The 27,626-nt window shown below is 42.9% G+C and overlaps 1 protein-coding gene across 2 annotated transcripts in view; it reads right to left on the bottom strand.

Annotated features, from left to right (window-relative positions):
* The window catches only part of LOC311241720 (rho guanine nucleotide exchange factor 17-like), a 107,269-nt gene that overhangs the window by 5,581 nt on the left and 74,062 nt on the right, over positions 1-27,626 (bottom strand). For both annotated transcript variants that reach the window (XM_084330601.1, XM_084330602.1), the window contains exons 17-19: positions 10,829-11,003; positions 10,309-10,404; positions 2,677-2,865 (exon numbers count right to left, since the gene is read on the bottom strand). In XM_084330601.1, coding sequence (XP_084186727.1) covers positions 2,677-2,865; positions 10,309-10,404; positions 10,829-11,003 — 460 coding nt within the window. The remainder of the gene's footprint in view (positions 1-2,676; positions 2,866-10,308; positions 10,405-10,828; positions 11,004-27,626) is intronic.

Genomic DNA, 27,626 nt, shown 5'->3' with positions numbered 1-27,626 from the left:
GCGGGTCACGTGCCTGTCGGGGCCAATCAGGCCTACCCCGGAAGTAGGAACGGTTGCGGAACAGCTACAGGCTCCCTGGACGTGTGAACACTTAAGGTAACTAACTTGCGTTCAGCGTTTCTCTGATTGGCCATGACGCCCACGTGACCGCGCGCTAGCACGCCCCCTTATCCACGCCTGCCGCTCTGTGTGTTGCAGCGCGCGGCAGAGGTCCCTGTGTGTTCTCGCCTTCCTCAATTTATACGCATGGAAGTATTGACTACGCCGTAACGAATCATTAAAAAAAGATACCGTTAACTGGAATATGTTGTGCCTTTACACATATGTTGGATTATGTAATTGGTTTGTCATGACAAACAAATAAAAAAATCGCGATTTACCCGGTGGCTACAACAACACACAGTGACTGCATGTAGTCACTGTGTGTTGTTGTAGCCACCGGGTAAATCGCAATTTTTTTAATTTGTTTGTCATGACAAACCAATTACATAATCCAACATGTCGATTAAATGTATCATAAAATCATGTTGCTCAGAGACCACTACAACCATAATGGTCGCGTTAGAGACAAGAGATGAAATACATGATTAGCCGCTTAATCCTCTTGCACCATACTTTCACGGTTATGCACTGCATAGATTGACTTAAATCAGTTTTTTTTATCCCTTAATTCAAGCTATTATGGGTTTGTTTTCGGCAACTGGCAAAAGGTTGAAGGAAAGGTATAGAATATTTTTCTCCCCGATTGAAATAAAAAGGGGATTTATTTCAGATTCTAGGCCAAATCAGAGTTGGGAAGGTCACTCAATGATACATTTACTTCACATGACATTGGGTCAAATTTACTAAAACTAAAACCAATATTTTGGATAGGAAAAAGAGTGAAAACCACAACTCTGAAATTAGAAAGATACATCTTAATCAAGGTTCATATTGTAAAAGTATCTAGTTTTTTTATTTACTTTTAAATTACTATGCTTTACCACCCCTTCAGTTTTTTAAATGTATAAAGATGTTTGAAGATCCGGTGAAGGAGCTCTCTTCCGGTGGTGTCCTAGCTAAACGCCTCTGTGAGAGTCATCCAGCCTAACTCTGACTATTTTGTATTTATACTTTGAGTTAATAAATTGTATTAACCCGGTCTCTTTTGACTGTTATTACTGTTATTGAAGTTATTAGCTTCGGCTATTTCCACCACAGGTGGCACTCTCACTATATGTCTCGTGTATGTACAGTATGTGACGAATAAATCTCTTGAATCTTGAATGACCCCTGTCGCACATGCATGGCGTTGTGAGTGGCGTGTGGGCTGTTTGTGTTTTCCTTCGGTCATGACGTGCTTCATCAGGGGGGGTGTCTTGGATGGGGATGTGGTGGGGATTGATGAGTGGGGTGTTTGGGGGACTGGCTGTTCCGGGGGGTTCACATGCTTCAAGGCTTCAAGCAACACTGTACGTATTGTAGGCCTACTTATTTTATGCCTATTCTTATGTCTGCACTTTTTACATTGCACTACTTTTATTGTCTTTTATACCTATTCGTATGTCTGCACATTGCTTTTATTTAGTTATGTTCGATATTGGCTTTTTTTACCGATATCCAATATACCGATATTGTCCAACTCTTAATTTCTGATACCGATATCAACCGATACCGATATATGCAGGGCCCCCCCCCCCCCCCCCCCCCCCCACAATAAATAAAATAAGAATTTGTTCTTACTTGCTTGCCTGGGTAAATAAAAGTTAAATACACAACATATAAAACCTTCCGCCTATTGACGCCAATCACTGTTTCTTAGCAGAAATGACAATGTAATACAGTCCCTAGTCTTATCCCACCTTGACTACTGTCCAGCAGTCAGGTCTAGTGCCTCAAAACAAGAGCTTAACAAGATCCAACTGATTCAGAACAGAGCTGCCCGCCTGTAATGTATAGAGCTATGTCAAACTGGAACAAACTGCCATTACATCTAACACAAGTTTCAAAAAGAAATTGAGAACAGCGATTTTACAGAAAGACATCTTTTCTTTTCTTTTTTAAAATCCAATTTAGGGCATTTGTGTGGTGGTAGGTGAGAGTTGGGACCTCTGTCACCTTTCCACTTCTGTGGAGCTTCATTCATGTAGACAGACAAATTACTATCTTTATTGTCATTATTATTCTTTGTTTTGGTGTTGTTGCTTGTACAATGTGCATGGAAGTACTGTATTGTTTTATTCTGATTGTACAATGATTTTATGTTTGAATGTGTTATGTTATTTTGAGAGGACCCCAGTAAGAGTTTGGGATCCTAAATAAACTGAAACTGAGGTTAGTTCAGCTGATGAGCATGGAGCAAAACTAACAAAAATGTACACTGTAACTTTAAGTAGCTTTAAAAAAGTTCCAAAAAGAAAGAAAGAAAGAAAGAAAAAAAGAAAAAAAAAAGAAAAGAAAGAAAGAAAGAAAGAAAGAAAGAAAGAAAGAAAGAAAGAAAGAAAGAAAGAAAGAAAGAAAGAAAGAAAGAAAGAAAGAAAGAAAGAAAGGAAAGAAGGAAGGAAATAAAGGAAGGAAAGAAGGAGGGAATGAAGGAAGGAGGGAAGAAAAGAAGGAAGGAGGGAAGGAAGGAAAGAAGGAAGGAAATAAGGAAGGAATGAAAGAATGCGCTCTAGTTCTGTAGCAGGTGTTACTCACCTGTGCTGTCGGCTGCTGTGGGCAGAGGGGGGAAGTTGACATCGAAGCCCTCTGGTAGTTCTATGGAGGTGAGGAAGCGGACATGGCCTGTGTGTCCATGGGCAGAGCCCATAGGGACCAGGGGGGTCCTCAGCGTACCCGCCCCAGTACCAGAGCTCACCGCTGGGATAGCCAGGGTCAGCACCACCCCTAGGGAACCAGAGAAACACGGTTCATCGGCTGAATCCCAACGTCTGACCGATTCACACGCTTCACATCAGCACTTTCACTCTGGATTGAGGGGCAGTCATCTTGGGTGAATTTCACAATGCTCTGAGGTAGGGATGGGAACAGTTATTAAAATATTCCAACAGAGTTTGGGTTAACTGATTAACCAAAATGTTTTTTAGAGAATATTTTGGATATTGATGGCTTCAAATGCTCATCCCTACTGGCTGAAAGTTATAGAAGTAGGACTGGGCGATTAATCGAGTTTAAATTTCAATTAGGATGTTGTTATTCCACCATCATGACAACAAGATAATCTTCCCACCATAATGACAACAAGATAATCTTCCCACCATCATGATAACAAGATAATCCAGATGAAACCATTATTGTGCCGTATGCCGTGTGGGTCTCATTTAGGCCCCGTCCACACGAGCGCTGGATTTAATGTAACCATGATTGTACAGTATGTGCGCAGTTGCACTGTTCGGGCACACACAACCGGGGTTTTGCTACACTGCAACCGCGGTCTTTGAAAACCGGAGTCCAGGGTGAAGTTTTGCGCACATCCCGGTTGCAGTAAGTGCGTGTGGTTATTCCCAGTGTTTACAGCAGAGCTGTCGCAATTATTTCCCATGTTCATGGCAGACTGTCGCAAACAATAGCAAGTTAGCAACCGAGCGCGGGGTAGAGAGATTAGAGCAGAGCCAGCTACACCAGTGTTTACAGCAGAGCTGTCCCAAGTAGCGTTATATGAAAATTATTGTAACAAACTTTTGTTCGAAACGTATCGTCTGTGTTGAAGAGTGTTGTGATCGACTGATGTCTGTTGTCGCATTCCTGACCTGACGCTCAGAGTAAACATGTAGCTGCGGCTAAACTAAACTCGTGTGTTGTCAAGTTATTGTTATAAGGAACCCAGTCCAGACTGCATCCCCTTAACAATTGTTTGTATTGAGCCGTATTGTATTGTACCCATTCTGCAATGTGTTAAATAACGTTTGCATCCATTCATTATACTAGCGTTAACGTTACCACATTATTACGTTAGCATGTAAGCTATATACTATACATAGAGAATGCCATTCACATTAGCATGTAGCTAACAACACCGGAGATAGTTTTGTGAGACTAAACTATCCGCTCTTGGTGGTAAATTGTGTTGCTGTTGGTTTTGTTTCATCAACAAATGAGAGGCAGAACACACAGTGAATGTATCCGTTTGTTTATTGCACTTTTATTGCACTTTATTTGCTGAAAAATATATGCTCCGTTGGCTAAATGGCTAACGTGAGGTATTTAAAGATGGTGGCTGTGTTGTTTTTAAGCAGGAAGTGTAGTGAGCGTTCAACCTTTTCTGATTGGTTGAAATGGCCTTCATGTCTGAACAACATCGCCGCCTACTGCTTTGGCATTGTACTTCATGTATCGGTTGCTGGTTTTCCAGCCGCCGTGAGTATGCGGTTATACGCGGTTATTCACCTGTGTGGACAGAGGTTTATTTTTTTCAAAACTTCTGTGTCATTAATACCCGTGATCGTGTGGACAGGGCCTTAGTCTTGTGTTGTAAATGCAGTGCACCCTTCCTTCACAGTAGTGCGCTCCACCTCTCCTCCCCCAAGCCCAAACAGACGTGTTCAGAGGGAGGAGGGAGCCAGTTATTTTGAAAAGTTTTTGGTAACTTGTAGAATATGACAGAATTGTGTTTTCAATATCAATCAAAATAATCGTGGTTATGATTTTTGCCGTAATCAAGCAGCCTTAAATAGAAGGCTCAAAACTTCGACATGAGGACCCTGTGTCCTCCAAGACTTAATGAGAACATACTTTGAAGTCTGGGAGTATGTAAGTCATCCATACATGCTCATTTATAACCCAGGCTCATTTAGCTTTAGTAGTGTACTTATGTTTACCTTCCAACTACCATTGACACCAATACAGTTCAAAGGAGTCTGTAAACAAACTGATGTATTTAAGCATTACATCACGCGTAGGAGTGGTTTGTGAAAAATAAACCATGCCTAGGGGTGGTCGTTAGACCCCCCTAGGCATGGTTTATTTTTCAAAACCACGACTGCAAGTGGTGTAATGCTTATATACAACTGCCACATTCATCCAACCTTATTGCTATACAATAAACACACATTAATTGAAGATTTATTGAAAAAACCATCCGCCAGAAAAAGTAGTTCCCAAAAAAGAAAAAAAGAGAAGTTGCCTCCATGTGGAAGCAGCTCGGAAGTGCATCTAACTGTTCTCAGTAGGACATCCAACCAACTAACACATCCAACTGTCTTTCAACTAAGACATCCAACCAACTAACACATCCAACTGTCTTTCAACTAAGACATCCAACCAACTAACACATCCAACTGTCTTTCAACTAAGACATCCAACCAACTAACACATCCAACTGTCTTTCAACTAAGACATCCAACCAACTAACACATCCAACTGTCTTTCAACTAAGACATCCAACCAACTAACACATCCAACTGTCTTTCAACTAGGGCTGGGCGATAAAACGATAACGATAACTATCGCGATAAATTATTTCCTCGAAATAAACATGAAACGTGGTCGCAAAGTTTCGATATATCGATTTTCCAAGCTTGGATATGAGCACACGCACTAACAACCAATCAGGAGATGGTGGACAGCGGAAGGAGACCCGCGCTGCACCTCTGGGTAGAGAGGTAGGACTCAAGTTGTAAACAAGGCTGGCTAGGATAATTAGCTTGCACGGCGCTATTTTATAGTTTACGTGCCGAGTGGGTGTGTGACGTGAATTCTGAGGCCACGGTTATAGTAGTGTGGGGTATACGGTGGATGTCGTTGCAATGTATTGGGGCGGAACAGAGTATTTTATGGTGATATTTAGTACATTGTAAACAAGGCTGGCTAGGATAATTAGCTTGCACGGCGCTATTTTATAGTTTACGTGCCGAGTGGTTGTGTGGCGTGAATTCTGATGCCACGGTTATAGTAGTGTGGGGTATATGGTGGACGTCGTTGCAATGTATTGGGGCAGAACGGAGTATTTTAGGGTCATATTTAGTACATTGTCATGGGATACACCTCTTGCTCTGATTAACTGCTAACGTGCGCGGACTGATGACGACATCAACTCGAGACATTCGCAGCAGCAAAACAAGTCTATTAATAGCCCGTCCATCGGTGCCGGGCATAAGAAGTTAATTAAACTTGACAGACATTATATCGACAATAATTATCGATATCGAGTTATATGAAAATTATTTTATAATTTTATCACGATAACGTTTTTGGCCATATCGCCCAGCCCTACGACGAGCGTGTGTTATTGGATTGATTGATTGAACATCCGAGCTGCTTCTATAGAAAGAAGGTTCGTGGCTGCCACAGGATTGCCCAGTAAGAGGATTCTCCGGCGCTGCAGCTGGACCCTATTGGTCTCAGACCGGAGAGGAGAACTGCGCTGCAGCTCGCTACCAATCTACATAAAAATAACGCAGTAACTAACGAACCATTCAGTATTTAATATAACTTATCTTGGGGCATGGGGGAAGCCAAGGTATCAAGTCTTCTCAAGTCAAAAGGCTCAAGTCCAAGTGAAGTCACAAGTCATTGGTATTAAAGTCAAAGTCGAAGTCTTTTTTGATTTGGTCAAGTCAAGTCCAAAGTCATCAAATTCGTGACTCGAGTCTGACTCGAGTCCAAGTCATGTGACTCGAGTCCACACCTCTGGTAACAGGAGATCATTAGAATAATGAATTTAGTTTCTTCAAAGACTTTCAAACTGTTTCCATCTTGTCTATGTTTATGAAAATAAACATCACGATCTAAGGAAAGAGATCACGTTGCCAGTGTCGAATTCTTCATGAGTCGGATTGCATTAATGGGGTTGAAATAGTCAGAAATAGTCAGCCAGTACGGGGAAAGTCGACTTCGGAGTAAGAGATAAACACAACGCAGAAACTTCACGGAACCACAGGTGACGAAGTGATACTGGCTGATTATGACGAAATCTATCAGCATCCTCTCTCACTAGTGCTGAATATGACAACTATGCGACTGTAACACAAACTCTTCTTATAATTGTTGGTTAAAAGAAACATAAGTTGGAAAACGAAGACCAGGGCCCTCATTCATCAACGTGACGTGGAAAATCTTCTATTTCCACACGTAAGCACAGAATTTAGAATCAGTGCACGCACAAAATAAACGGGATTCACCACACGTGCGTACGCAGGCTCTACGCACACCTGTCATAATGAATATGACTTTGATCCTACGTTTGAGCTCGTGCACTGTTTTAAGTATTTGCATACCAGAACCGCCCCGATTAACCATATACGGTAATGGAATACCCCCATGAAATGTGGAAAAATGGACTAAGCCAAGGGAAGCGTGTTATGTGACAGGCTGACAGACGTGTACACTTACGGTGATGTCGGATATGATATCTATTAACCATTGCTGCCTGGGCAGCGCAAACACTAATAAAGACCGTGCTGGAATATCACTGCCTTTTCCCGTTTTGTTTGATTAATACCCAGGGATTAAAGTTCTCCTCAATTTTATTCCAAATCGCGACGGATTTTCCGTAAATTTTCTACCTGCTGCATATGATTTCTAGAGGCTTACAATCTATTTTGATGTCAGTATTGGGTAGCCTATATAAACAATAATACGAGAGCATATACAAGAACAATGAATCTCACTGTATGATGTAGCCTGCCTTTCAATACATGAACTTGAATTCCATCATGTTTGTGTGCGGGACTCACAAGGCTGTTGTCACAATGGGTGGTACCGGTCTACACAATATCACGATGGACCATGCCATGTAGCCTATATGTTCTATTATGACATGATCTGTGACGACAAATGTTCTAGAATGTTTGATTAAGATATCATACTCTGACAGCATGTCAACAAAAACGCGAACTTGAATCCCATCATCATATTTACATAGTCTGTCCACTATCTGGTGTCATTGCAATGCGTTTTTTATTCTTTCTTATACAGTAAAAAGGGGGAAGAACACTATATTGTGGGTGTTCATATGACTTATATTCTGCTTACAGCTTCGAAATTCCACTTGTTTCGTTTAACGTAAAGCCTTTTAAATATAATCAAAACGTTCCCGTGTTTCTGCGGTCTGTGCGCAAAATAATAACGAGTTGAGCTACGCGGAGTGCAGTCAGTCAGTACACCCCGTATATTCCGATAACGCTATATAAACCATGCTGCATTCATTCTGAGAGAAAGATCTATTATTCCAAATGCTATTTATAGGGTTTTGACCATAATTACACTACTGTTGCTATTTTACAATGAACTATAATGAATTACGGTTCATACAGAACATGCCAGTGTTGAAACTAATGCACAGAAGCTCATTTCCTTGTTGTAATAATATATTCTACCACTGGGCGTCAGCTAAGTGTGCTCCGAGCTGTGCGTACACATAAGCACGAAGTCAAGTTCAAGTTGAAATTGATGAATCCCACTCTTTGCTTAGAAATGGTCGTACGCACAGGTTAAGCACATATCTGTGCGTAAGACACGTTGATGAATGAGGGCCCAGGATTTTGGAAACGTATGTTATGTCAGTCTTTTCATACGGAGCAGAAGCATGGACGCTGAATGAAGAGGCAAAGAGGATGATAGACTCTTTTGAAATGTGGACGCTGAGGAAGATGCTGAAGATAACATGGAAGGATAAGATCAAGAATGAGGAGGTACTGAGAAGAGCGGATATGCAAGGAGGACAGCTGCTGGAGAGGTTGAAAAAGAGAAAGATGGAGTTGTGCGGGCATGTTCTGAGAGGATCCAGCGGGGAGATGTTCAAGAAGGTGGTGATGGGGAAGGTGGATGGAAAGAGAGGAAGTGGAAGACCAAAAAGAGGCTGGGTAGACGACGTCTGTGATTGGAGCAGAGTGAGAGGCGGAGTCACGGAGTTGGAGAGAAGAAGTGGGGACAGAATGGGTTGGAGAGTGATAGGCAACCTTCGGAACGAAGAAGCCACCTAATGATGATGAAAAAGGAAGTTGTTCGTGTGGAGAGAGGAAGCAAAGATCAAAGGTTTGTTTATGTTTGTCTATGTTAATTTGCCTGGCTGTGATATGAAGCAAGCAATGCGTACTGTACATATACCTGGAACCAGTCAAGAACCAACAACGGTCAGTGTTGACAGTTAACTAGTAGAGGTCAGGGTAGACAGATGAATGAATGAAGTTTTTTTTTCTGTCTTGTTTACAAACAAATCAAACACACTCGTGTGGACTTACAAAAAGAAAAGAAAAAAGAAAAAAAATATCACAAATGTACATATTCAAGGCAAGCTCACACACAAAATCCAAAATCAACGGCACATGCTTATTTTTGCCCCTTACAAATTCTTAAAAACTAAATATATTTTAATATAAGAAAGAAAAACTTAAAATATGCTACAAGATATAATTTTTTGAAAGAAAAATTTGTTTACTCAAAACTGTACTCCTGAATTATTTAATCCTTTAAGGCTTTTTTAACTAGTAGAGGTCAGGGTAGACAGATAATCATAGTTAGCTAGTAGAGTTTAGGGTAGACCAGTGGTTCTCAAACCTCTCCTCGAGGCACCCCAGCCATTCCATGTATTTGTTAAATTCCACCACCAGCACACCTGATTCAACTAATAAAGGGCTTGTTAAGTTGAATCAGGTGTGCTGGTGGTGGAATTTAACAAATACATGGAACGGCTAGGGTGCTCCGAGGAGAGGATTGGGAACCACTGGGGTAGACAGATAGTTAACTAGTAGAGTTCAGGGTAGACAGATAGTTAACTAGTAGAGTTCAGGGTAGACAGATGGCTAACTAGTAGAGTTCAGGGTAGACAGATGGCTAACTAGTAGAGGTCAGGGTAGACAGATAGTTAACTAGTAGAGTTTAGAGTAGACAGATAGTTAACTAGTAGAGGTCAGGGTAGACAGATAGTTAACTAGTAGAGGGTAGGGTAGACAGATAGTTAACTAGTAGAGGTCAGGGTAGACAAATAGTTAACTAGTAGAGTTCAGGGTAGACAGATGGCTAACTAGTAGAGTTCAGGGTAGACAGATAGTTAACTAGTAGAGTTCAGGGTAGACAGATAGTTAACTAGTAGAGTTCAGGGTAGACAGATGGCTAACTAGTAGAGTTCAGGGTAGACAGATGGCTAACTAGTAGAGTTCAGGGTAGACAGATGGCTAACTAGTAGAGTTCAGGGTAGACAGATGGCTAACTAGTAGAGGTCAGGGTAGACAGATGGCTAACTAGTAGAGGTCAGGGTAGACAGATGGCTAACTAGTAGAGGTCAGGGTAGACAGATAGTCTTACCTGTAGTTAGTTAGTTAGTTAGTTAGTTAATAGACAGTCATAGTTATTTAGTTAAAGGTTCATGAATGAATTAATGTATTTTTCTACCTGCGCTGGTGCCGATCCACAGCAGGTCCTTACAGGCCAGCAGAGCGGTGATTCTCAGACAGGCGGCCTTGTGTTGTCTGATGATTGCATCTGAACCTGGTGGGAGCAACAGAGAGACATTCATATAATAATAATACAACTTTATTTGTTTAACCCCTTTTATAAAGTACGTGTAACTTTGTGGTGTACAATGAACAAATAAAAAATGAAATATCAGGTGATGTCATCAGGTGGTACACTGTATACTTTACACTGCATGGTTTACAGTTACACTGTATGGTTTACTTTACAGTGTAATGTTTAGTGTAGCTTGTGCTGCCATCTGGTGGTATAATACTGGAATGTGGTGACATTAGATTTGTTTGTTGTTATATTGTTATATAGTAGAGCGCATCCGTCCGTCCGTGTGTGTGTGTGTGTGTGTGTGTGTGTGTGTGTGTGTGTGTGTGTGTGTGTGTGTGTGTCGGTGTGTCGCTGTGTGTGTGTGTGTGTCGGTGTGTGTATGTGTGTGTGTACGTACCGGCGAGCATCTTGTGCACAGCAGGTGCCACATCCACATCGGTGAGACTCTCCCAGGTCTGAGCATGATAGAGCCGTACCTGGGCACTGCCCTGCAGCGCTAACCACACCCCCTGGCCATAAGCCACCATGCACGTCACACAGCGACTACTGTCTGACCCCACCTGGAACCAATGCTGAGAGTAAGAGTGAGAGCGTGAGAGAGTGAGAGTGAGAGAGAATTATTCAGTACTGGGAGACAATACCACTTCTTACAAGGTGATTCGTCTCCCGGTCATAACGTTTCTATGATGCTACTGACCTGTCCCCTTCAAGTGATTCTGGCACTACAACAGGAAATAAACCAATTTACCAACTTAGAATGTTTATGTTTGAAGTTTGAAATAGTCTATAGACCAGTGTATTACTATAGTATAGTACTACCTAGCTCTTATTTCAGTGTATACTACTACTACTACTGCTACTACTAAACTACTACTACTGCTGCTACTATTACTACTACTAAACTACTACTAAACTACTACTGCTACTACTAAACTACTACTACTGCTGCTACTATTACTACTGCTGCTACTACTACTACTACTAAACTACTACTATTACTAAACTACTACTACTCCGACGTTTTTCCCAATATGTTTATCATTATTATCCTTCATTATTATCATAAGTAACATTTATTGTATGCATTTATTGCATGCGTTAGTTATTATCTGGTGCCGCCTAGTGGACGCACTTTGGAACACGTATTGCGACTCTGGACAGGTAAGCTGTCTCTGCGCCGGCGCGTCGCGCTATTTAAGTGACACTCTTAGCCCTAGGCTGTAAGGTGAAAAGCCCTGTGGGCGAACTCTGACTGGCCAACGGTACGTTGCATTGGATGCGCCGTTAATATCCGCATTTATCTCTCGTTTCATATATCTAGTTACTAATTAATGCCGTTTGTTTCCTTTCCTTTGTATAGGTAAATAATCTGACTGAATGCCGATTGCCTACTGACTAACGTCTGACTAACTGTTACCTGGCTACTACTGACTAACGTCTGACTAACTGTAACCTGGCTACTGCTGGCTAAACGTCTGGCTACACTATCAAGTACCGGCGGTTGCTAAATTGCAACCTAACTATCAACAAAATATTATCAACGTCAACTTGGTTGAACATTACCAAATACCATATCGACCTTTACTGACATTATCCACTGATGCTTGAACGTAAGCTGCTACTAACTATCAGCTACAAGCTAACCGCTTGTTTAATTGGCCACCTGGTGATTATTACAACGAGTAGTAATTGGATGCTGGACATTGAAGTCCAAATAAACGAACATTCTTACAAAGTCCGAATTGTTTCACTGGTTTGATTATAAGTAATTCGCCCACACCCTTCCAAGGGGGACATCTAGTTGACTCATTGACTGAGACTGCTAGATAATTGGACAATTATTTACCGCACGCGCCCGCTACGAGACGGGACGGACGGAACGCAGAAGGAGGTGCCCGAGTGAGATACCACCTCAACGTCAAGGTGGAACCAGGACGGAGGGGATACACACGACGGGGTACATGGAGAGGACGCAGTCAGCTCAAGGGAAGTGAAACGTTGATGTTGACTGCTTACTGGGTTGGAATCGCCGTATTCCGCCCACATGCTGGTTGCTTGAAGTGGTGGGGTCGCTGAATTCCAGCCAAAGCTAACTGCTAGCCACTAGCCAACCAATGCCAAATGCTAACTGCTAGCCACTAGCCAACCAATGCTAAACGCTAGCCATTAGCCAACCAATGTTAACACTGTTAGCCAACCAATGCTAACGCTGTTAGCCAACCAATGCTAAAACTGCTAGCCGCCAATGCTAACGCTGTTAGCCAAAGAATGCTAACACTGCTAGCCGCCAATGCCAACGCCATTAGCCAACCAATGTTAACACTGTTAGCCAACCAATGCTAACACTGCTAGCCGCCAATGCTAACGCTATTAGCCAAAGAATGCTAACACTGCTAGCCGCCAATGCCAACGCTGTTAGCCAACCAATGCTAACACTGCTAGCCACCAATGCTCAATGCTAAACGCTGTTAGCCAAAGAATGCGAACGCTGCTAGCCATCCAATGCTAGCTAAAGAACATTATCATTGACACACCTATGCCTTGGCTGTGTTGAACCAAGCAATTACATTGTTGATCCAAACGCTGTGAACATTATCATTGACACACCTATGCCTTGGCTGTGTTGAACAAAGCAATTACATTGTTGCTCCAAACGCTGTGAACATTATCATTGACACACTTATGCCTTGGCTGTGTTGAACCAAGCAATTACGTTGTTGCTCCAAACGCTGTGAACATTATAATTGACACACCTATGCCTTGGCTGTGTTGAACCAAGCAATTACATTGTTGCTCCAAACGCTGTGAAAATGATCATTGACACACCTATGCCTTGGCTGTGTTGAACAAAGCAATTACGTTGTTGCTCCAAACGCTGTGAACATTATCATTGACACACCTATGCCTTGGCTGTGTTGAACCAAGCAATTACGTTGTTGCTCCAAACGCTGTGAAAATGATCATTGACACACCTATGCCTTGGCTGTGTTGAACAAAGCAATTACATTGTTGCTCCAAACGCTGTGAACATTATCATTGACACACCTATGCCTTGGCTGTGTTGAACCAAGCAATTACGTTGTTGCTCCAAACGCTGTGAACATTATCATTGACACACCTATGCCTTGGCTGTGTTGAACCAAGCAATTACGTTGTTGCTCCAAACGCTGTAAACATTATCATTGACACACCTATGCCTTGGCTGTGTTGAACAAAGCAATTACATTGTTGCTCCAAACGCTGTGAACATTATCATTGACACGCCTATGCCTTGGCTGTGTTGAACCTTGCAATTATATTGTTGCTCCAAACGCTGTGAACGGTACTATTGATGAACAGACCTAAAGTGACTATGTTTCATCCGACAGTTTTCAAATTGCTCTTCACGTCGTGAACTGTACTATTAATGAATTAACCAAAAGCTGTAACGGTGCTCACCAACTCTATCCTACTTGTTCACTCACATTGTGGCCATTACCAGGTTTCAAGTAAGTGAAGCGAAACTACGTTGAGCCACTATACGGTCCCGTCATTATCCCCTGCTGGGAGCAGTGTCATTGTAATCACACTGCTACACGCCAACTGTACAACTGTGCTTCTGACTATTAACCCCATTGTTTACTACTGCCTGCGACCAGCAGTGATGCCACTAACGCGTTACTAAGTAACGCGTTATTGTAATCTGATTACTTTCCCCCGAAAATAGTAATCTAACGCGTTAATCTTTACAAGCCAGTAATCTGATTGCAGTTACTTGTTCAAGTGGCTGTGCGTTACTATTTCGTTACTATCTCATCATAATGCAGGCGGAATGCAGTATTTTCTTTCGTTTTCGACAGTCAAATATACGTTTGGAAAGCTTTTCCTTGTATTGGGGAGTGACGTCACAGCACGCAAACTCGCGTGTTGAGCCATGCTGGTGGGCGCGGCTGTTATTGTTATTATCAGGCTGACCTGCGAGCTACAGTAGCAGGGAGACGCTCGCGCTCGTAACGCTTCCTTGCACTGGAAGTTCACTAGTCTACTTAACGTTTGTGTAAACTAAGCCGGGTGAAAAAAACATTCACTTTGCGGAGGAAACAAAATACTGTCTACCGCATATGGAATATACAGAACAGCACGACCATCGACTTCTACAGGACTCGGAGTCGGAGCTGCACCAGCCAAACAGTATGTTCCACCTTTGAGTTAAACATCTTTTGCTTGCACTATTCATGAACATGGAACACCATACTGCAGTATGTAGGTTGTCAGTAGCACACTGACAACACTGCAGTATATATATTCCCTCCCCGCCGTGTGTATATTTCCCTCCCACCCACCCACCCCCTCCTAATGTACAGTCCCCTCCCCATCATATGTATATACTCTGTCAGGATCTAGGGGTAACAGTACTGTATATTTGAATACCGCTTATGTCACAAATGTATCAGTACTAAATACCTATATGTCCCTATGCCATAAATGTCATGTATGTTGTGTATGTCATAAATGTCTATATGAATTGAAAATGGGGGACCCTGATGGAAACAAGACAAACGTCTTTCTCAGGTCTGCATCCCCTTAACAATTGTATGTATTGAGCCGTACTGTATTGTACCCATTCTGCAATCTGTTAAATAAAGTTTTCATTCATTCATTCACACAATAATAAATAATAATAACGTAGAACCATATCTGAATGGGGCAGGCCTCAAAGGTAGGCTACATATCAGCCTACATGTGGTGTTATTGACCATTTATCTTTTGTGAAATCTATAGATCTATAGATAGGCCTACCTGCCCTATTAGTACATTTTACTCAAACTGAGTACATTTTACTCAATTTTTTTTGTCATTCTTATGTTGTGGCAGCAGCAGGGGGGACGACTTCGTAACCTAGTTACTTTCAAAGTAACTAAGTTACTCTGATAATCAAGTAATCAGTAAAGTAACTAAGATTACTTTTTAAAGGAGTAATCAGTAATCAGTAATCAGATTACTTTTACAAGTAATCTGTGGCATCACTGGCGACCAGTGACTCAGCCGCAAAAGGAGCTCCAGTTGGGGCAACGGCTGACTGGGACAAGATGGAGGGCGTAGATGTGGAAGAGCTAAAGAAGAGGCGTACTGCGGCGCAAACAGCTTTCACAAGGAGAGCCAACCAGGTAGCTGACAATGTTGACACCGCATCGCCAGCGGAGCTCGTCAACGACCGGAAAGCTCTTCAAATAGAGTTTGCGAAGCTCGTTGACACGACCGGGGACTATGTTGGAGCATTGGAGGAGGCAGAGGAAAGTGGCACTGGAGAAGAAGATCCTCTCGGAGGTATGGTCCCGCTTCGTTCAACCAAAGTTAGGCCCCCTTTTTGTATTTTATTTTTTTATTATTTTTTAAACAAACATATAAACAAACATGACAACACACGATAAGATATACAAGCATTAATTGTCAGGGCACATCCAATGAGATCACATTTTAGTTAGTTGTCTTATATAAGATATACCCCTAATACCTGTTATCTAAAAAACCTACACACATATGCTCCAGCTCGAACCCCCCCCTCCCGGACCCCACCTTGAGAAGTACCTCCACTATCCCTCGCACCTAACCAGACACTACCATTATAAGCTAGCTTTTATTCTCTCCACCACTTCTAACCACATTGACATTTTGGATTCATTGAGACCCAGAATTCTTGCTGTAGATATTTCATGGTAAATTACATCGAGATATGTAAGAAACCAAACTTTACGGCACATTTTTTCCGGTTGAAACCAGCGTGATGTGATCAGCTTTTTAGCTACTGTGATACCCGATAAAACCAATCTCTTTAGCTGTGGATTCACTGCAAACTCAAAAACATCATTCAATAGTAATACCGAGGGGTGTACAGGTATATTCCAAGATACGAGTTTTGATATTTGTTGGGTCACATCTTTCCAGAATGCCTTAACTGGTGAGCAGTCCCAATACATGTGCATAAATGTCCCTTCGTCCCCATTTGTACATTGAGAGCATTTGGAGTCTTGTTTAAGCCCCATTCGGCACAGTCTTATAGGAGTCAAGTATGTCCTGTGAATATAGTTAAGATTGATTTGTTGATGATCCGGGTTCCTTGATGTAAGTCTGACATTTGCCCAGGCTCCTTGCCAATCAAAGTCATTTTCCAGGTCTGGTATATCCCTCCTCCAGACAGAGTCTAGTTGGAGGGTTTCATACGAGGACGTTAGTAATTGATGATAAAATTCTGAAACAAAACCTCTCGATGTCTCTCTTTCATAGAAGAATTTGTGGTATCTGTGGTGTTCAATTGGTCTGTCTAATGGAACACAGTGAGACTTCAAACATAGCTCTAACTGTTTGTAAAAAAGCCATGTGGACTTGGTGAGATTAAATTTTTTGCGTATTTCTTTATCACTACAAAAACCCTGTTTGTTAAAAACATCCCCTAATGAGTGTATGCCTTGCTCTTCCCATATAGGGAATCTTATAGGTCGTTTACCAATTAAGAGTGCATTGTTATTGAATAAGGGAGTATGATTGTGCCATTTTTGTGAGTTAGGATTTTTTTTTTGTGATTCACGCCATATCCGGATCGCATGAGTGATTATGGGGCCAAATTTTCGTTCACAGTGCTTGATTGAAAGTTTAGTGTATGCTATGTCCTTCAGTCTATGTGGGGCTACTATGTTTTCTTCTAATTTTCTCCAGGATACTAATGCTTGGGGGTCAAACCATGTTGTCAATGGACTTAATGTGTACGCCTTAAAATATAGGAAAAAAATCTGGAAATGCCATGCCACCATCTGCTTTATTTCTCTGTGCGGTGGATCTTTTTATACGTGGTGGTTTGTTATTCCAAATAAATTTGTATGTGGAGTGTAATCTTTTCCAGTAACCCTCTGGAGGGGGTAACGGTAGCATTGAACTGAAGAAGTTGATTCTAGGTAGTACATCCATCTTAACTATTGATATCCGTGCTTGTACTGTGTTTTTAAGTTTTGCCCATCTATCAAGGTCGTCTTTGATTTTGTTTTGGATTTTTGTGTAGTTGTGCTTCACCGTTTGTCTTATGGTGGGGAATATTTCCACTCCCAAGCATCTGAAATGTTTTACCATCGGTATCTCTCCTGGGAGGGTTGTATCTTTTTTTGCAGGGGTGTTAAGTGGAAGGAAAGCCGACTTCGGCCAATTTATCTTAAATCCCGATAAATCACCAAAGTCCTCAATCAACTTGAGCAGATGAGGTAATGTGGTGTTGGGGTTTTGCATGAACAATATTACATCGTCCGCATATAAACAAATTTTTTGTTGTGTGCCCTTGATTACGATTGGTTCTATGGATTGGGATTGTCTTATATATTGTGCTAAAGGCTCTAATGATAGATTGAACAGTCCGGGACTAAGAGGACAACCCTGTCTGGCTGAGCGTGATACCGGAAAGATTTTGGAGATGATTGTGCCTGTTGTAATCATGGCCGATGGGTCTTTGTATAATACTTTAATCATATAGATGAATCCCTTTCCTAACCCCATCCTTTCTAGTACTGCCCATAGATACGACCATTCCAGCCTATCAAAGGCTTTCATAGCATCCAGGGACAGCATCGCCTTAGGTATGGTGTCCTCCTTGTCGGCATCAAGTACGTGCAGTATTCGTCTTATGTTTTCAGTGATCAGGCGGCCTCCTATGAAGCCAGTTTGGTCCGGGTGAACTAAAGACGTCATATGCTTTTGTAATCTGATGGCTAATACCTTAGAGTACAGTTTGATATCGGTTCCGAGGAGGCTTAAAGGTCTATAACTACCGCACTCGTTGGGGTCTTTGTCTTTTTTAAGGAGGACTGTTATGAGTGCAATATTGTCATTCTTATGGAAGTTCCCCTCCTTGACTGAGTATAAGATCATATTTAGTAATAAGGGGCCAATTATGTCCCAACATGAAAGGTACATTTCTGATGGGAAACAGTCTATTCCAGGAGCCTTACCACTTTGCATTGCGGTTATGGCCTTCTTGAGTTCCTCTAGTGTGATCGGTGTTTCTAACTGTTTAGCGTCATCCTCTGAAAGTTTAGGGAGAATAATTTGATTAAGAAATGTGTCCATTTTGTTTTGATCGAAGGTCGTTTCTGATTTATATAAGTCGGAGTAGAATTCTTTGAATGTATCGTTTATTTTTACAGGATCTGTTACAAGTACTTGTTGTGCTCTAATGGTAGTTATATCTGCAAATTTTGCATTAATTCTTAATCGCATGGCTAATAGGTGGCTGGGTTTGGAACCATGGGAGTACTGCTGTTGTCTTGTGCTGCGTATTTGTATTTCCGATTGTTGTCTGTATGGCATTGATCTCTATTTTTAGTACGTTAACTTGATTCTCTAGTCGAGTTGAGTTGTTGTATTTTAGAGAATTAAATAACGTTGAGTAAAGCGTTTCCAGCTCAGCCAGTTTTGTGCATTGATTCTTGCGCATTTTGGAGGAAAAGCTATCCGTGAAATCTTTGATCCTTCCCTTTACCGACATCCATATTATTCTGGGGTCTTGCACCGAGTTTGCATTCTCCCGTTGGAATACTATAAGAGCTTCTTTGAGTTGTGTAATGAATTCCTTGTTATTAAGCAGCAACGAGTTAAATCGCCATCTTGGGGCTCGGGAGGATAGTATACCAAATGTACCTTTAAGGAGTAAATAACAGTGATCTGATAGTGCGTTGGGTATCATTTCCACTTCATAATTATCAAATAGTCTCTGTGATGCAAAGACATAATCTATTCTGGATAGTGTATTATGTCTCGCAGATCGACATGAGTACTTTCGGGTAGTGGGATTAAGTAACCGCCATAAGTCATTTACACCTGTAATCTTCGACCAATCCTTTAATGCCTTCGATGAGTTTTTTTGTTCGCTGGAAAAGGCGAGGTAAGATTTGTCCATCCTTGGGTTCCAGATGGCATTCAAATCCGCACCTATTATAAATGAGTAATCGGGAATGTCTAACATTGCATTGGTTAGTGTAGTGAAGAAATCTTCTTCGTACAAATTTGGGGCGTATACCGCTACCAACGCTATTTTCCTGTTCTTATGTTCAATCTTAGCTATAGTTATCCGACCTTCTACATCAGACCATACTCCCTTTAGTACAATATTCAACTTACGTTTAACGACTATGGCTACACCCCGAGTTCTCGTACCAATAGAAGAGTGACTAATATTATGGTATGTGTTGTCCGCTAATTTATCTATGTCTTTCTCTAGAATGTGCGTTTCGCTTAGCAGAGCAATGTCCACATGTTCCTTTTTCATCAGTGTGAGCACGCTTTTGCGTTTGAGTTGGTTATTTATTCCCCCGGTGTTCCATATCATTATATTCAAACTAGCCATAATCTATACATGTTGTATTGTAATTTTTGGTAATGCTTCTAGAGTGCGAGGCAATAATAGATATACTTCCCACTAGTGAGGTCCCGTTGAGAGCCGAGCTTAAAAACATACATATATACAAATAAAAATCCCCTACCCTTCCCTCCCACCGAGAGTCGTACAGGATTGTGTTCCATGAACACAACCTTTGCGTATGACTCCCTCCCTTGCACCACCGGATATCCCAGAATGATCCAATTATCCTTAACATTCCTATGTATACCATAGGATCTAACACTCTAAATTCTACCATAAGTAGAATGTCGACTGTGGCTTGGCCACTTTCCCGTAAAATAAAAATTTAAATAAGATAAAACTAAAAATAAAGACCAAAAATAAGCTTCATTTGTCATGCCCTAATCACTTACATTTTATATGAACTTGTGTAATTTATAGTAACCCATGAATAATATGGAGGTATTGAACTGAAGAGAGAGCCTCAATAAATCAGAGAAAACGGATGAAAAAAAACAAGTAAAAGGAAGAGAACATTAACTTAGATCTTAAAAGAGCATTGCTATGCGTAAACATCTAAAGTATAAATTGGAGAAGTAGTGGAAATATTTCCAATTAATAAAAAACAGATTTTAAATACGTATATGCAGCATTTCCCCTGACCGGGGTGGGCGATGATCGTTGTGTAGAATGATCTTTCAGCCGGCCGCTGCTATGATGGTTCTGTGGTTCTGCATATAGACGCTGTTGATTATTCCCCCGAGGGGCTTCTGGTAGAGTGACTGACCACGTATTGCTGTTATTCCAGAATGTTCCCTATATCAAAGAATGCTCTAGATGTTCTAGATTATTCCAATATGTCGTTTTTACATTGTTTGAATGTTCCAGTATGTTCTGTAGTGTTCCAATCTTGAATCCAATATGTCCGCAATAATAGAAACCCGACGGGGAAAGCATTCACTAACTCTGAGCACGTAGGTCTCTCTGTCCCAAATCCTCGGTTCATTAAAGATTGTACTATATGGTGACCTTGCATAACAGAGATTAAAAGGCCATTTATACACTATTCTGCGTGTTGTGCAGACAAGTATTTGGCTGCATCTTCAGGCGAGTTGAGGAAAACCCTTGCTCCTTTTCTATCGACAATGCGAAGTATTGCGGGGTATGTTAATATGGGTCTGTATTTCTCCAGATATAGTTGAGACATCACCGTCTTGAACTTGGCACGCAGGTCCACTACATCATGACAATAATCTTCAAAGCAGTGTATTGGTACATCCATGTATTTCAGATTGCCTTTCATCCTGCGAGTTTCACGAATGATCATTTCTTTTATTCTGACTTGGCGCAGGATAACCAATACCACTCTGGGCTTAGCGTTATTGCCAATGGAACGGGTCCCCAATCTGTAGCACTGTTCCACCTCTGGTACATTAGGAAGGATCTCTGTTCCCAAGATTTTCTGTAATTCTGTGGCAAACTCTTCAGGGCGAGCACATCTCACTGACTCGTCCAGACCGACTATACGAATATTCAGCTTGCGTTTTTGATATTCCATCTCGAATATTTTGGCTTTCTGTTCTTCATTGATTCGCTTAAGCTCCAACGTTATTTCGCTGAGCTCCGTATTGATTTCTTTGTAGTTTCCCTTCATCTCAGCAGTTAGGTTAACGTTGATAACCTCTACTTCGTTGTAGATTCGAGCGACATTTTTTTCGTGGGCTTCCATTACTGTTTCCAGAGCCTCGTGCGTTTGATATGTGCGTCGGCGTCCGCTCTCAGCGCATCTATTTTGCCTTCAATAGATTCTTTAATAGCATCTACTTTTTCGGTTATTATCTTCTCCATTTCCTCCATTCTCTTCTCCATTGTCTTCCCCATTTCCTCCATTTTCCGGATGATATGTTCGGTGTCTGAGGAGGTGTTTGATGGGGTTGAACTTGAAGCGGCCACTGTCAAGTCTATATTTTCTGCTGTATGCCGTACGAATCCTGATTCCTGCGGCGGGACCTCTACGACTGTTTTTGGACTCGTTGTGTTTTTCTTTGGTTTCATCTCGATTCTTTTGGTCAATATAGTTAGTTGATAGTCTCAGTTGATATATGAGTCAAGTTTTAAACGCATTAATGGTTTATAAATATGTTTTTAAAACGAAAAAAAATAACGGGTGAGCAGCTGTGTCACATGCGACCTACTCCATTCTAACGCTAAACCGGAAGTCCTAAGTTAGGCCCCCTTGAAGTGGAGTTCAAGGAGGCCTTGGAAGAGACAAAGAGACTCAGCACCCAATGGGCTTCACATCCACTCGTCATTTCCTCAGCTTGACAGTAGTCAAACAGAGGGCGCTTATAAAGACTCTCCCTTACCTTTCGGGAGCCACAAGGGGGCCCCTAAAGCAACCCATCTCCAGCTTGGAGCAAAGACCACAAGAAGTGGGCCTCACAAGCAATGTTCCTCCTAAGGTGTTCCCCCAAAACGCTCCCGCGCACATCTGAAATCTGTTGCGCACAGAAGCGTTTGTGTAAAATATGCATGTAGTTAAATTGACTGGCGCGTTGCACCGAATACTACGGTAACCTGTTGCATGTGACGTTACCAAGAGAAGCCTCGCTTTCAGTGCCTTGTGGGCGTCGCTACTGCGCGCTCTCACAGACACACACAACAGATGAGGAAGCAGACAGATCCGACCAGCATCGCTGGCTCCTCAATGCAAACGCGAAAATGTACATTACAGATGAACTGCAGAGAAAATTTCCCAATCATCCCGGTCGAGACTAATTGGAAGCGGAGTACAACGCGTGCAAAGCTTGACCATATGTTTCTGTGTCTAATAAAAGTGGTGGCGATCTCAAAGCTCACATGGACACAGAAAAACATTACAAACAAAGCTGTGCGAGGCGAGAGTTTGATGGCAAAGTTGACCGAATTGATTGAAGAATGCAGCTATACAGAGGGAGAAAGAAAATAATTGAAAACTATTTTGATGCCTCAAAATGATGTTTTGGTTTGATAAGATGCTTGTTATGATACAATCATTCTAAGGATTATGTGTGTAATAAATTAGTTTAGTACACTAATTGCAACAAATCTGAAACTGCATAGTGCACTTTTAAATTAGTATCTTTGTGAGGTTACTGTTTTATAATTTACATTACATTGAAAAGATACAAAGATATATTTTTTAAGCTGGATTTTCTAATACAGAAGAGGTATTATTTAGAACATTACTTCATATTTTTCTTGTCGTTTATTTTGTCCAGTAAGACTTGAAAATATATATTATTTTGTCATAGGTTGATTTAGTTATTTTCTTGAGATTTGTCAGATAGATTACTTTAGGCATAATACAGCATGTTGAGTAACTTTGGTTATAGAGAGATATTATTTTGTTATATAAAATAATAAACAATAATTTTATATCCATACAGAGAAGGCATACTTTAAATATATTATAATGATAAGGCATCTTTGAGTAAACTTTGAGTATCATTAAGTATCTTGAGGCTGAAGGCAGTGTCCTCTTTAAAAAAAATCACAATATGGTCACCCTTGAAGTCGCATTATAATTCACTTAATAAAATAATGACGAGTCAGCCTCCTAAAAAGACAAAAGTTAGTGACGAGACTCACACCGCTGCCGCCAAAGAAAGGACTTTGCTCTGTATCGTCAATCAATGGTCAAATAAATATTTGATTAAGGAATATAATATGCCTTTTTGTATTATTTCTCGGTGTATCAGCAAAATGTATATATTTTTATGTTAGACATTGAGGGAAATTAAGATTCTCAGATTTTTTACAAACCGCCGCTTATCAACTAACCGGTTAATTGGCAGGTGACGTATGTTGCTCAGTAGTTGCTGATGTCTGCTCAGGAGGTTGGAGTGTTTGCTCAGACCGAAAAAAAATTAGAGGGAACATTGCTCACAAGTATACCGACAGGAGTTCGCTCCCACGGGTAAGACAACCCGGCGGCGAACCCTATTTTAACCAGCGCGCTGACCTCACTATCATGCCTCAGTCACGAGGTGACCACGCCACGCCACCAGGTGATGAGGGCGCAACGCGAGAAGGTCTCGCTCACCACAGAGACCACCAGGGGGCCCGACCAAAGATAAAGCTCGCCGCCATCAATCTGCCCAAATTCTGTGGTGACAGAAGGACCTATTGGCGCTAGCGGGATAACTGGGAGGACCTCCAGGCTTTAGCCGAACCATCAGGATTGCCTGTATGCAAATTATATCACCTTCTCGACAGCGTAGAAGAGCCACTGAGAAAGAAACTCGGGCTGGATCGCTGCAGAACAGCGGACGACGTTTTCAGGCTCCTGGACAACCGCTTTGGAGACAGGAGCACAACCGCAAGTCTGATCCTCAAAGGTCTGGAAGAAGTGCCTACAGTACGGAGTAACCAGCCTAGGCCAATGATCGACCTGATCCAGGCAGTGGAAACCGCACTGTACGACTTAAAAGACCTTGGGATGGAGGACATGATCAAAAACCACCTAACTGTCGCCGCCATAGAGAGAAAACTGCCTATAGGCATGAGAGAGAAGTGGATCTCCTATGAGCGTGACCCCGCGAATGGCGTCACGCCCGCAAGTTACTTCGATAGACTCTTGTAATTTCTGAAAGGACAGGAAAGGATCCTCGAGAGGCTAGCACAGTTGGAGATCGGAGCCACCCACGCTGGCGATAGACCAACCCAGCGTGAAAGGCTAAGCGACAGGGGAGGTGATAGACGGTCATTTACAAGAACGACAGCGAGCGAAATAAGAAGAGAGCCCCAGAGGGACTCGTGCACCATGTGTGGAGAGGAAGCACATGGGAAAAGACTTTACTTCTGCCCGGCCTTCAAGAAGGCTAAACTACTTGAGAAACGAGCCCAGGTGAAGAAAGCTGGTGCATGCATCAAATGCCTCGCTTATCACGGGGCCAACGGCCTATGTGAGAAAAGATTCCTCTGTAAGAAGGACGAGTGCGTGAAGGGGGGCGGCCCTGTCAACCATCATTTTCTCCTCTGCTCCAAGACACAGAGCAGGAACGAAACAACCAATGAGCCCGGCGCTCGTAAAGGGCTCCGAGGCCTTACGGCTGAGCAGGAGAAGGTGGTCACAGAGTTAAAGTTGTCAACGCTCCAAATGGAAGCATTCAAGAAAGCCTTCACGAACAAAGCGACCTCCCAAGTGTACGCCAGCAAGAGCCTGTTGGACAAAAGTGGCATAAAAGAATACCCAGTCCTCATGATGCTCATGGACGTCATGACAAGAGGAGGAGACTGTGTTGGAGCGTTGATGGACCTCGCCTCCGACACCAACTATATCACACACAGAGCCGCCAAGAGGCTCGGGCTGGCCGGCGAGCCTATCACACTGGTCGTGTACGGTGTTGGGAAGATGGCAGTCAGAGTCGATACCAAGAGGTATGTGGTGGCAATAAAAGTATGGACCCCGAAGGGGACCTTGAGGGCCCACGAAATGCTCTGCTACGGCCTTGAGGACATCGCCAAAGTAGACAGAGTGGTGGACTCCAAGAGACTTGAACAGTTTTTCCCATGTGTCAAGCCAGGAGAATTGACCCGGCCTGATACCATTGATCTGCTCATTAGCACCCGGGAAAGTCGCTTGGCCCCACAAAGAATGGAGAGAGCCGGTGATCTGGTGCTATGGGACGGCCCACTGGGCAAAACTGTGAGCGGTGCGCATCCGGACCTCTTCGAAGAAGTAGAATTGACCACGCGTCATTCATTGACCCACTTCGCACGCTCCATGGGAACAACTGTCGTGAGAGAATGCAAACACCTCGCGGTGGACTTAACCAGGAGGAAAAGCATAAAAGAAGCAGTAACTGCCGCAAGCAACAAGGAAGTCTTCGACTGGCTGAAATGGGACAGCATCGGAGCAGCCTGTGACCCCGTCTGTGGGGGATGTCGCTGCGGTAACTGTCCTCCTGGAGGAAAGGAGATGACACTGGCTGACGAGCGGGAGCTAGAGACCATCAAGGCTGGCTTGACCTTCAAGGAGAAAGACTTGCACTGTGGGGACTCCCACTGGGATGCAAAGTACCCCTAGAAGGAACAACTAGCATCTCTCCCTAACAATCGCCGAGCTGTGGAGTCAACCTTCCTCAGGACGGAGAAGCGCCTTGAGAAAGATCATTCATGGAAAGTCGCCTATACCAGGCAAATCCACGAAATGGTGGAGAGAGGAGCTGCCGTGAAACTAACTAGGTGATGGACCAATGGAAAGGGGCAGTATGGTACGTGAGTCACTTGACCGCACCGAACCCACACTCTGTCACCACTCCAGTACGCATCGTCTGGGACAGCAGCCAAGAGTACAGAGGTGTAAGCATGAACAATATCCTACTGAAAGGTAGGAAAAAAATGTGCTGAACCAAATCCGAGCGGTACTTCTCAGATTCCGGGAAGGAGAACATGCAGCCATCGGTGACATCAAAAAGATGTACAACTCAGTGTGGCTGGAAGAGGAGGAAGTTCATGTACACCGCTTTCTATGGAGAGACTCACCGCAAGACGAGATTGAAGATTACGCCGTCGTCAGGGTGAATATGGGAGACAAGCCGGCCGGATGTATTGCCCAAGTTGCTATGCGAGAGACCGCATACCTCCCTCGGTTCTCCCATCTAACTGATGAAAGATCTGTCATCGTGGACAACAGCTACGTGGACGATCTCCTCGTGTCACACAATGACTCACACAGACTGGAAGAGATCCTTAAGGGGGTCTAAGTCATCTTGAAGGCAGGCGGCTTCCACCTCAAACCCTGGGTCCGATCTGGTCACAGTGGGAGGTATGACGCCCCGGAGACCAAGCCAGAGACACTAGTTCTACCGAACCAACTCAAGGAAGAAGATAACAAGGCTTTGGGAGTCGGATACCTTGTTCAGGAAGACAAGCTCTTCGTAATGGCATCCATCGACTTTTCCCGGAGGAGGCAAAAGATGAGGATGGAAGCAGATCTAGCCGAAGAAGATATCATAGAGAGGACGCCTAACCCTCTGACACGCCGAGTCCTACTCAGCCAAGTCGCAGGACTGTATGACCCGATTGGTCTCGCAACTCCACTCAAGCAGAAGGGAGTGATCCTAGTGAGAAGAGCATTCCAGGAGGCTGGAAAGATGACAAAGGACACTTGGGACCAGACACTATCAGAGGAGCTCCGAGAGAAAGCAGTGGAGTTGTTCAAGGAATATGCTCGCCTGAGCCGCGTCACATTCCCAAGAAGTATCACGCCCGCCGGCTGGTTGGGCAAGCCATGGGGGATCACGTTCTCAGACGGGAGCTGTGATTCCTATGGCGCAGTACTGTATCTACGGTGGGAGACGTCTGTGGGAGCAGTCGCCCGGCTAGTGCAGTCAAAAGCGAAACTGGCCCCTCTTGACCTTAGAGGTGACCCAGTAAAGGCGGAAATCTGTGGGGCGGTGTTCGCTTCCCGTCTAAAAAAGTATGTACTTAAACATGGAAGAATCAAAATCGAGAGATGGTTCCACTTCGTCGACAGTCAGACGGTGCTGGGTGCTATCCGAAGAGAAAGCTATGGATTCCAGACATTCTTCGCGAATCGGGTCGGAGAGATCCAGAAGGCTGGTCCCGTCACTGATTGGTGGTGGGTACCAGGAGAACGCAACATTGCTGCTCCCCAGAGCTACTCGGAGAGGACTCTGCTTGGCAATGCAGCCCTGATTTCCTCGCCTACCCCGAAGTGGAATGGCCAAAGAAATCAGCCTCAGAGGTAGCTACAGCTGCGAGAGACGCAGTAAGTAGGCTTCAAAGAAAGGCCTTCACAGTTGCTATCACAAGAGCGCAAGCAAAGACA

Source organism: Notolepis coatsorum (genome assembly GCF_963971535.1).
Source record: "Notolepis coatsorum genome assembly, chromosome: 1".
Lineage (NCBI taxonomy): Eukaryota > Metazoa > Chordata > Actinopteri > Aulopiformes > Paralepididae > Notolepis > Notolepis coatsorum.
This window is presented reverse-complemented; position numbering and strand designations above follow the sequence as displayed.